Genomic DNA, 11841 nt, shown 5'->3' with positions numbered 1-11841 from the left:
ATGATGCATTATTCTCTTTTCTGTAAACACAAGTGGCCATATTTGAACAAAAAGGTGGCCGGAATGGTACTGGCTAATGCTAGCTAGCACTAGTTAGCTATGCTGGTAAAAAAAAATCCCTTTGTAGTGAGATTAATGCTATTTGTAATCATCTTTAGATGTTTTCAAGCTTTCCAAAGCTTCATAATTTTTTCTTCATGTCAAGTCAACTCAGCTTTATTTGTATAGCACATTTAAAAGACATCAAGTGTCGGCCAAAGTGCTGAAGTCTTTCATATTATTTCAGTTGTCAGTTTTAGTTTTGTTTGCTTTCAGAAAAAAGGACTAGTTAGTTAGGTTAAAATCTAACCAGTTAAAATTACATGTGAAATTAGCCACCTGGTTAGTTGCTAACTACATTTAGCAACTTCCCTCCATGGAGTATGGATATGGAACGCCAGGACTGCGTTCCATATATGGTCGTGCTGGCGTTCTATAATGGAGAGCCTGCTTGCTGGTTAATCTATCATTCTGCACAGCTTTTTCCTAACAGGCTAACTGCTGAAAACAGAAAAGCTAAATGCCATGCCTAACCATCCAACAGACATTTATGCTGCAGTTTATTTCATTATGATTTTATGTAATTGTCTATCAATTATGACAATAACATTATTGGGAAATACTATAGTTTGAAAAAAAGTGAATTAGTTATCTTTTAAGCTAAATAATAAATAATTATTGTAAAACATTGCATTTATCCAAGGCTAATTATGTTCACCTGCTGACTACTGAGGTGCCATCCACAGCATTAGATCTAATGTATTTCAACAGTAGAGTACAGAGGAGGTGAACCAACGTTGGTGTGATTGGCATAAATCGCAGGTGTACAGTAGACAGTGTCACATATATTACCACAGGGGGCGCTGTTGGAGGAAGGAGTGTGGGAAAAATCCACTTCAGTGTAATCAGCATCATTCATGTCATCTGTAGCCTGAAATAAAAAGGTGGCATCAAGCTTCAGGATCTTAAAATGAATTTGTAATTACATGAACATTTAGAGCTACTACCAGAAAGAAAATCAATTTTTGTACATGCAGGTTAAAAAACTAAATTTGTGAACTCTTAAAAAAAAGTTTAACCTCATCTTGTTGATAAAGTAAGAGTGATTTAAAATAGAAATCCATTTTACTTATGCTAAAGAAACTGATACCAGCACAAGCTGTGAGCTTCCACTCTGCTGTTTTAACAAAAGATCCATCACTGCTCTGTTTATCTGTCATTGGTCATTTCTGCTGCTGATTTGTCACAAGGCTTCACCACAGCTGGCAGCTCTGCATGGTTTGATTTAGAGTTTTTTAGAGTTTTGATTTAGTTTTACATCTGCTGCTCTTCCTGAAGCAATTTCTGTTTCTGCCTGGAATCAAACCAGCAACTTTTTGCAAACAGTAAATCACTATAATATAAGAGAGAGTATAACAGATCAATCCAGACAACTAGTGAATTACTTTACTGCCCAAAATGTTGCACCGATCATTGTTTCTGACGTCAGAGTTTAAAATCACACAATGATTCTATTTACTGTGTTCTGAGGAGCGGTGACGAGGCTGTAGAGCTCTTGGTTTTCAACTCCATCTGGTTGCGAGCCTTCGGGGTAGTCATAAACTGAAGACACCGGCACAGGAGTTACACTGTTCTGAGTTTCATCCTCTGTGATGTTTCCATAAAGCCAGTTGGCCTGGAGAAAGAAAACAAACTGGCTGATTGATCCTAATCAAGTAGTAATGAAGCTCAGGTCACTCATAACTCCTAAAACCCACCTGTGTGATGTCAGCATGTTCAGTTTTCATAGGAGATCCTGAAAAACATGCAAACATTAAACATCTGTATTTATGTCACATTAAGTCACACAGTAACAGAACAGTATGAGGAAAAAGTAGTGAAGAGATTAAACAATGATTGATTTGAAATAAACTGCAACCAATAACCGTGTCACAGTGCTTTCAATTCCTTTCAGATTTTCCTGTTACTTTTATATTAAAGCATAAAGTTATTTACACTTTCACATTTTGCAATAAAAAGTCCCCATAATAAATATTACACAATCTATTATAAAGGTTTGGCTTAACATTAAGTTTAGGGTTAAACCCCAGGAAATGAACCTGCATGCCGGTCATGTTGTGGACTGAAGAGATGAATTTGTTTACTACAGGCTCACCTTTTGGTTTATTCTTCCTGTGCTTGTAGAAAATCAGCAAAGCTGCTGATAAGATGGTGATCATAGCGACCAGAATCAGAGTCACATGAAGCAGCTTATCTGCAACGTAATAGAACAGATTTTATACTGTTACACTCTAAATATGTGATATGTAATAAATGCATTTTAACAATAAAGTTTCACTCATACAGCTGACCACAGACAAAGACAGAGATACTCTGAGTTACATTTCCTTTTGAATAAAATTATTTTAATGAAGTAAATATTAAAGTTATGCGGGTCCAACATCATGTGAAAGACCACTGAATGAACAATGTGGGGTCAGTTCCTTGATCATTAATATGCAAATTGTCAAAGACCATGAGTACCATTCACAGAGAGTTGGGAATGGCTGCAATCACAGCATTGTAAGATGGTGAAAGATGTACCCTAAGGCCCCCTCCTCGATTCAGAGACGGTCTTTTCACCTAAATGGCCTCCTCTGTCTGATATTTACTGCAGTACATTTATTTTATAACTTCACTTATTTAGCTTACTCTTACAAAACATACTCAAAAAAGAATAATACAAATTTGGTTCAAACTATAATGAGGGTACAATAAGATGGAATAATAATAAAAATGTTTTAAAAAAGAAATAAATTAATATACCTCATCATGAAGCAACTCAGGTACAATACACAATCTGTACTTTTCTAATTATTCTAAATATTCTTAACTATTTACATATCTTTGAGTATCGTGCTCTGTTTACACACTATCTGTACTCTAATTTTAACAACTGTACAGTACTCTGCTTTGGTAACTATTGTCCATGATGTAAATATGTAAAAATTGTGTTTCTGTTCTGTGTCCTGTTCTGTTTGTATATGTGTTTTTTTTGCTGCTGATACAACCAAATTTCCCCTTGTGGGACAATTAAAGGATTATTCTATTCTATTCTATTCTATTCTATTCTATTCTATTCTAACTGGAAATTTCACTTTTGATACTTTAAATCTATTTTAATTTAAATACATTTCTCTTTTACTTCTAACAGAGCCGTGTATTTCTACACTGTGGCTGTTTCTATTTATACTTTTAGGAATAAATCAGGCCGCTTCTTCTACACCTGCTGATGTGACTTTAATAGACATGAATGAGGTTTTTATTTTGGGATAAACACAACGATGGATCCACACTCACATCCACACAAATACAATGTACCTGAACCTGCAGCTGTTTGAGGCTGTCTGGAGACTTCAGAGGAGGCTGGTGATGGTGTGAAGCTTCTTGAACTGACTTCCACATGCTGTGTTGTTGTTGTTGTTGTGGAGGCCGACAGGAGAAATGTTGATGGTGATAAAGGCTGATGAGGTGTTGAAGTGTTTGAAGCTGTGAACAAGAAAACAATCAGGATAATAACAATGCTGATTGGAGCAGGTTTTCTGTCTGCATGTGAGTAATAGTGGTTGATATGTGTTTAGAGCACAACTCATGAAACTAAACTTGTAGTGTAAATATGACACATGTAGTGTAACAGCAGTCTGGCGAGGAAGGAGCGGCTAGCAGGTCCAGTGGGCATGTGGTGTGGAGGTTAGCCGGATAACTCGAAGCCAGTCGGTTAAGTTAAACAACAGACCTTTATTTCTTATCAGCAACGTAAGACCATACGAGCCAGGTCTCCACGGCTCTACTCTGTCCGTACATACATGTCCGGGGTTCGGTAGTCGCCGGTGCCAGGTCGTTACAACATTAAGGTACTTCCTCGTAGAATTGAACATGTACAGCATGAAATGGCCGCTGCTAACAACAACAACACCCACTAGGAGACTCCCACAACTACTACAATAATAGGGCAACCCCCCCTAGTGGTGCTATAACCCAAAAGGGTTGTTACATCACCCCCCCGGCAATTAGCAGGCTGTCCTCAGCCGGACCCAGGTAACCCTCCTCCCGCTACCCTTTTTCACTATACATAGTTACATTAGGTAGTAAGCAGGTTGTGGAGGAATTGTTAGACATCCTTACCTTACAGCATGGGTACAGTCAATAAACAAACTTAGTGTTTGAAGCAAACAATACAGAACATGCAGTATTACTGCCAATCCATCTTCCAGAGATGGTCATAGACAAGGGAAACAGTCAGACATACAACACAACCGGTCACTCAAATCGGTACAACAGAAAACCAAACAAAGGCTCTCACGGGCCACGATGACGAGGGCTCAGTGGAACAGAACAAGTAATCACCCCTTATGAACAGAACAATTACAGCCTGCACATGTATGAAACCAATCCTCAGCCAACATTGAGTCTGTCCGTATGATGACGGTTAGTCCACCTGGTAGCAGTCCAACCCTCAGTGATTCTGGGGCACCGGCGGGGTCTCAAACGATAGTGTTCCCCCTCAGCCGGTGGCGACTCAGCGGCGCCCTCAGCGGGGTGCCCGCCTGCTTCGATACCCCCTGAACTCGGGGATGAGGGCTGTTCCCACGTTTCAGTCTCATCCAGGCTCTCCTGAGCCGAAGTCCGGTGCCCTGAAGGAGATGTGGAGTCCCAGGAGTAAAATGGCTGAACGTTCACGACATGGAAGACTCCTGCGTCTTCACCAGTGTCAATCTTGGCTAATCTGTAGTTGACCTCCCCAAGCTTCTGAGTAACCTGGAGGGGGCCTGTAAACAAGGGTGCCAGCTTGGCTGCGAAGGAAGATTGAGCGTCCGATCGATGATGAGCTTTGACTTTCACCAAGTCTCCGACTGCATAGGTCATCGGTCGGCGTCTCAGGTCGTAGTAGCGTTTCTGCCTAGCGTGGCTGCGAGCCAGTGTCTCCCTGGCACGATCGTGGGCCTCCTGAAGCGACGCTTTAAGGGTCTCCGGATAGGGCATGGATGACTCCTCGCTCTCTCCAGACGGCTTAGTAAGCAAGTCAAGGGGAGTCTCCAGCTCCCTACCATACAACATCATAGCAGGGCTGAGTCCTGTACTCTCATGGGGGGCTGAGCGCAGCGCGAAACAGATTTGGGACATGAACTTATCCCATGACGCGTGCTTATCGCCCACGTAGGCGCGGATGGCTGTTTTGAGAGTTCTGTTCACTCTTTCGGTCGCATTAGTTTGCGGATGATACGCCGTCGTGAGGCGGTGGGTGGACCCAAGAGTGGAGAGAACAGAATCAAACAGCTCACTGACAAAAGGTGAGCCCCTGTCCGAAATAAGGTATCTAGGGGCCCCATGCCTAGCAAACACCTCGTTAATGAACTTACTGGCCGCCACTCGAGCGGTCGCATCCCGAACCGCACACACTTCGATCCACTTGGAGAAGTAGTCCACGAAGACCAGTATGTACGAGTTCCCCGAAGCGGTGCGAGGTAGTGGTCCAACAAAATCGACCCCTGCGTATTCCCAGGGTCGCTGGGGCGTAATGGGGACCATGAAGCCCGCTGGCTTTCTTTGACTGGGTTTTGTGAGTTGACATACTGGGCACGACAAGACGTAGCGTTTAACTTCAGATGCCAACTTGGGCCAATAAAACCTAGACTGAATTCTTGCTAGTGTCTTAGCAATCCCCAGGTGACCTGCTGTAGGGTGGTCATGATAATAACCGCACAGGGTACCCCGGAGAGCCGTAGGAGCATACAGCTTCAGCTCCTCCTGGGGCCGAAGATTGCGCTTATGTTTCGGGCCTCGGTAATAGAGTAGGCCGTCATTGACCACCAAGGACGGTGAAGGACTGACGTCCGAACCCAGATCGGGGGAACACTCCAGGTCTCGGAGCTTTGGACCTGCACCTGGGTCATCCAACTGCAGCTGCCTTAGTTGAGTTCGGTCCTCTAACAAAAGGGGAGGCTGGGCACGAAGATCCATGCCCCAGATGACAGCATGCTCTGGCAAGATTTCAATAGGAGGACCCTCTGGTGCAGGTAGTGGGTTGCGAGACAGAGCGTCTGGCACCCTGTTGTGCACCCCCGCCTTATGTACGATGGTAAAGTCAAAGTCCTGCAAGCGCAGGGACCACCGCGCCAACCGGCCGGTGGGGTTTGGACGTGACATCAGCCACTTAAGGCTGTTGTGGTCAGTCAAGACCGTCACGTGAAGCCCTTCCACATAGGGACGAAAGTGTTCTAAAGCCCAAATCACAGCCAGACACTCCTTTTCTGGCGTAGAGTATGGTTTCTCTGCCTTGTGAAGAGCTCGACTCGCGTAAGCGACCGCTACTTCCCTACCCTCTGCATCCTTCTGCATTAAGGCCGCCCCCAAGCCCAGGTCACATGCATCTGTATGGATGAAGAAAGGCCGGGAAAAGTCGGGGAGTGACAGGACAGGCGCTGTTGCAATGCTCTGTTTCAGGAAGTCCATGGACTCCTGACACCTGTCATCCCACTGGAAGGTAACATCCTTCCTTGTCAGGGCGTGCAGAGGTTCTGCATGGCGAGCATATTCCTTTACGAATCTGCGGTAGTACCCCGTCAGACCGAGAAACTGCCGCACCTGTTTCATTGAGGATGGAGTTCTGAACTGCATCACAGCCTTGATTTTGTCACTGTCCGGTTTAATGCCATCCGGGGTAACCCGGTAGCCTAGGAAGATGAGCTCCTTCAGGCAGAACTGGCATTTCTTGAGCTTCAACGAGAGGCCCGCAGACCTAAGTCTCTCGAGGACCTCCCGCAGGTCCGACAAATGCTGTTCGAGGGTAGGGGACACAATCACGATGTCGTCCAAGTATACAGCACATGTCTTGTAAACAAGGCCGCTGAGGACGTTGTGCATCAGCCTCTGAAAGGTGGCTGGTGCGTTGCAGAGTCCGAAAGGGAGCACGCGAAACTGAAACAGCCCACAATGGGAAACAAAGGCTGTTTTAGGGCGTGAGTCCCCTGAGACCGGCACCTGCCAGTAACCCCTCGCTAGGTCCAATGTTGAAATGAATCGACCTCTCGCTAGGAAGTCGAGAGACTCATCGACCCGCGGTAAGGGGTACGAGTCCTTCTGAGTCACCTGGTTCAGCCCCCTAAAGTCCACACAGAACCGTGGGTCAGCGCCCAACCTGTTAACAATCACGACAGGTGCGGCCCATGGGCTCATGGACGGTTCAATTATGCCATCTTCCAGCATTTTCTAGACCTGATCTTCAATGAGTTGTTTCTTTGCAGGGGAGGTGCGGTACGGGGGGAGGTTAATAGGCCTCGCGTCTCCCGTGTCGATCACATGTTCAGTTAAAGACGTGCGACCCAAATGTCCATCAAACATACTGCTAAATTGTTCAAGGAGGACAACTAATAGTTCTCTCTGACTATCTGTTAGGTTTGCCTCCAGAGCTTTGGTCTCCAGCGAGGGCTCTACCATGTCAAGCGTCATAATGACATTATCATCGCTCAACATATCAACTGAGCAACCCTCCTCTTCATCCGCGCCTGGGCATGGAATGTCGCCCATAACTACGGTTCTTGAGGGGATGTGGATTGTCAAAGAGGCCCTGCTCATAAAGTCCATCCCTAAGACAAAGGGGGACGACAAGTTGCGGATGACAGCAAACCGGTGGTAAAACCTTTTGTTCAGGAACCCTATGGGCAGCCATGTAACACTCTCCGGGAGACAGCGAGCACCGTCTACTAGGCTCACCGGTGGACCCATCCACTGGTGGGTTCTGTTGGGAGACAAGTTGTTCTCCAAAATGAGTTCAGCCCGCACAGCAGACAGGGATGCCCCCGTATCTAGCGTAGCGTCTACTGCCACCGAGTTGAAGTTAATTTTGGCTTTCAGTGGAGTATTCCAGTGTGCTCCAGACTCTACATCTTCCATGTGCCCCACAATGCCTTGCACAATCTGGTGGGCATCATGCGGGCGAGGCATACTTTGCGAATGGGGGGAGGGCTGCCTCATTGAAATGTCCTCCCCCCCCGGGGGTTTCCCGACTGCTGACTGGCCGCACGAGCTGTCGGCAGTGAATCCAGCCCCTCATCATCGACCAGTTCCAGGCCCGGCGGTGGGCCTGGGAGAGGTCGGTGGGAGGTTGCCCTGGGTCTGGTAGCACCTCGTTCTTTTGGGGCAACCCAGGTGCAACTTGGGCACGTGCGTGTGGTAAACCCTGGGCGGGAGCATTTAAAACAATGTGGTTCTCTCGCGCTTGCAACACTAGGGGATGAAGTAGGGGTTGAGCGGTCAACTGGCCCTAAGGCTGTGTGGAGCTCGTGCGCGCGAAGCAGTAGGTCCATAACCGATGGGACCGGCGTACCGTACAACGCAACCCGATACTTCTCCAATGAATGTTTACATATGAGCACGATCTGTTCATGCTCCGGCGGCGGGCATCTTAGCTTATTAAACTCGCCGAGCATGTGAGCTACAAACGTTGGGAGGGGCTCCTCCGATGATTGGACGCGATCAAGGATGCCCCGCCAAACGTGCTCTTGGTTATCAGCTGACACAAACACTGATTCAAAAAGTTGGTAAAAATGTGCCCATGTAGTAATGTGAGAGCTGAGGGCCCTAAACCATTTACTGGGTTCTCCCTTGAGGAAGTGAGGGAGCTCACTCAGAACCTGCGAGTCGGTTAGGCGCAGCGACGATCTGTAGCTGTCCACTGATTGGAGCCATTCCTCCGGTGACACTCTGCTGTCACCAGCGAACACTGGCGGCTCCAGCTTGGCCTGGTGCAGCGCTGCGGCGATCATCCTCGATGTATTGCAGAGTTCTGCCGACTGACGCTGGAGAAGCGAAGGGGGCTCTGCATTAATCCCTTTCTGTGTGAATGGTGTGGAGAAAGCCACTGGGTTGGGGGTTCTCTGAGGAGATGTTTGCTCCCCTGGTTCCCCTCTCGCGCCACCATCCAAGTGTTTCAGAAGGCTCTTTTGTAGCTCCAGCGAATCGTGCAAGCAGACTCGCAGTTTCTCCACCTCTTCCTGCAAGCTTTCCACCTTAAGATTGAGGTCATGAGGGGTAGCGGGAGGGATGATGTACTTTGTCAGGCTGGGAGCTTCAGCATCCGAGTCGCAGCCGTCTCCCTCGCTCCCTGTGTCTGGGTGGGACGCCATTTCAAAAGTATGGCCGAAACCACCCTCTCCCACAAAAGTTATGGCAAAGTGAAAGAGCGTTCACACACAGTACCTAAGCGTTAATATCCGTCAGACAGAAAGCGTCCGTGCACACTCTGATGCTTCGATGCTTCACACAAAACAACACGTCCCTCTGAATGAACACTGAGTCAAAGTCACTGTAGCGTTAGCCTTAGCTTTAGCACCGCCGATGTCGTAACGGTCCAATAGCACTGAGTTAGTGGTCCGACGGACCGCACAGTTACTCACGGAGTACTCTCCCTCGGCAGGCGAGCGTGTCAAGCGATGGGTCGGTGGTCTTCCACGCCTGCAAATATCGTTGAAATCGCGGGGAGTCAGCTCCTTCACGGGGTCCTATCGGCCCGGCCAATACAGCCAAACGAAGAGAAAAAAAAAACACGCCACCTCAGCCGAAGTGTCGATCGTTGAAAAACATGGGAAATATATCCGAGCCCACCGTCTGTCGGTCCGGATGACGATGAAGATCCAGAGAACAATGTTCGGGCGCCACTTTGTAACAGCAGTCTGGCGAGGAAGGAGCGGCTAGCAGGTCCAGTGGGCATGTGGTGTGGAGGTTAGCCGGATAACTCGAAGCCAGTCGGTTAAGTTAAACAACAGACCTTTATTTCTTATCAGCAACGTAAGACCATACGAGCCAGGTCTCCACGGCTCTACTCTGTCCGTACATACATGTCCGGGGTTCGGTAGTCGCCGGTGCCAGGTCGTTACAACATTAAGGTACTTCCTCGTAGAATTGAACATGTACAGCATGAAATGGCCGCTGCTAACAACAACAACACCCACTAGGAGACTCCCACAACTACTACAATAATAGGGCAACCCCCCCTAGTGGTGCTATAACCCAAAAGGGTTGTTACAGTAGGTAAATTGAAAGAAATACAACTGTGATCAGTGAAAAGTTCACATCTTCAGGGACATGAATATGATGTTTTTATTTACCTCCTGTGATGACAAGCTGAAAATCACATGGTTGAAAACTTCTGTCCAGTCTGCACCTGTACCATCCTGAATCAGACTTGTTCAGCTGTGTGATGCTTGCATGCACAATATCCTTTGAGAAATAATTTTTTTCATATTTGATGCTGTATCTGCCGCTCTGAGCTGTGTAATCAGCTGTTTCAATGAGAACGTTTCCTTTTTCACATTTATCTTTGCAGAACAATGTCTTTCTTCCAAGGATCACAAATTTACATTCGACTGTGATGTTTCCTCCTTCCACTCCTTCATAGACGAGAGTTTCAGCGTTGGCAAGTCCAGTGTTTCCATCCTGCAGGTCTGTAGAAAATATGAACAATCAGTTACCAACTTCCTGTAAACACAGCATTTGATTTTAAATATTTTATTAAATTAAACTGAAACAGAAACAGAAGATTATTCTGTGTAACTGAGAACAACATTTAAAGGTAATTTATTTAAATTCACTCTCTTTGTATTTTTCGTTTGAACAAAAACCATCCTGGTTCTTCCTGACATCGGTACAAGCCATCTGCTGAAGAACCGCTCAGTTAAAAGTTTGAAAACTGACCTCATGTTTGTCTGTGCTAAAATCTTGATCTGCTTTGAGCTGTGCTGTTCCTCCTGAACTCAATGATAAGCTTGTTTCCTTACAAGCTCTAAATGTGGTTTAGTGGTTTGGAAAAGAAGGAAGCAGCACTCTGAACACAAACGAGCTGCTGTCGATCTGAAAGCAGCTGCTAACCAGGTGACGTGTCAAGGTCGGTATCCCCGACAGAATTTGCGTCGGGAGCGCGCACTGGGCTTTCGGTTCACAAACACCTCTAATAATGACTTATTATTTCTGAAATGTTGGAGGTTTTAGCTCTTTATACAGTACAGTTAGAGAAGGATACAAATAATTACCAGTCAAAATATTCTCTGTTTTTTGAAATCATGAGAAAACCACGAGAACCATAAATGCACAATGAACCATAAATCATGTAACCCACAAACTAAACGGTAATGTAATGGAGGCGGAGTCAATTGGATCCGCTCTCCGTCCACACCGAATGCTCCGACTTAAGGGAAACTAATTCCGACGGGGATACCTGCCTTGGCACACCTGTCAACTCGAAGAGGCGGGGTATGTCTTCATCTCAACAAACTACGCTGTAATTCTGTCATTTCCGTTGAATGCTGAACTTTTATCAGTATCGATGCGTCGTTTTATCTGCTCCGTGAGAACAGTGATGTACATTGACTCACAGACAACCTCAGCTTCTGCTTTCAGCACTATTTCTGATGTAGTGCAAAACCTGCAAACATTTTTATGAATAATAAATAATAAGAATTTACTCACAGAGGAAGATGAAGCAGAAGAAAATGTGACAGAGTTTCATCTCCAGGTTCTGACGGCTTAATGCTGCTTCTCTTTCGTCTCCGTTTGCAAACCAGGAACTTCTAACTTTCGCTTCTTGTTGTGGTCCCTCCCTCAAACCCACACTCGCTTTCACAGGTTTTTTTGTCCATTTATTTATGGTTTAGTTTTACATTTTCTTTTAACCTTTTTTTGTCTTCCAAAACAGAGTTTGGAGTTAACTAATCTTATTTAACTGGCTGCAGTTTCATCGTGTGAATCCATCTGTAACTCACCTAAAGG

The 11841-nt window shown here is 45.9% G+C and overlaps 2 protein-coding genes across 2 annotated transcripts; both read right to left on the bottom strand.

The window, feature by feature from the left end:
- Window positions 1-658: 658 nt before the first annotated feature.
- On the bottom strand, window positions 659-11581 carry LOC118455194 (uncharacterized). Its single transcript, XM_087834284.1, has 7 exons — window positions 11542-11581; window positions 10185-10520; window positions 3400-3567; window positions 2195-2293; window positions 1797-1834; window positions 1559-1714; window positions 659-970 (listed from the first exon to the last, which is right to left on the bottom strand). The coding sequence occupies exons 1-7, from the start codon at window positions 11579-11581 to the stop codon at window positions 794-796; spliced, it is 1014 nt and encodes a 337-aa protein (XP_087690410.1). The 3' UTR covers window positions 659-793.
- Window positions 8049-9203, bottom strand: LOC148097033 (uncharacterized). Its single transcript, XM_087834269.1, has one exon. It carries the CDS (start codon window positions 9201-9203, stop codon window positions 8049-8051), a length of 1155 nt encoding a protein of 384 aa, XP_087690395.1.
- Window positions 11582-11841: the final 260 nt, after the last annotated feature.

The sequence above is a fragment of the Neolamprologus brichardi genome, chromosome 20 (genome assembly GCF_056152115.1).
Source record: "Neolamprologus brichardi isolate AB-2024 chromosome 20, ASM5615211v1, whole genome shotgun sequence".
NCBI classification, from domain to species: Eukaryota; Metazoa; Chordata; class Actinopteri; order Cichliformes; family Cichlidae; genus Neolamprologus; species Neolamprologus brichardi.
The sequence above is the reverse complement of the archived record's forward strand: the minus strand, read 5'-3'. Positions and strand labels throughout refer to the sequence as shown.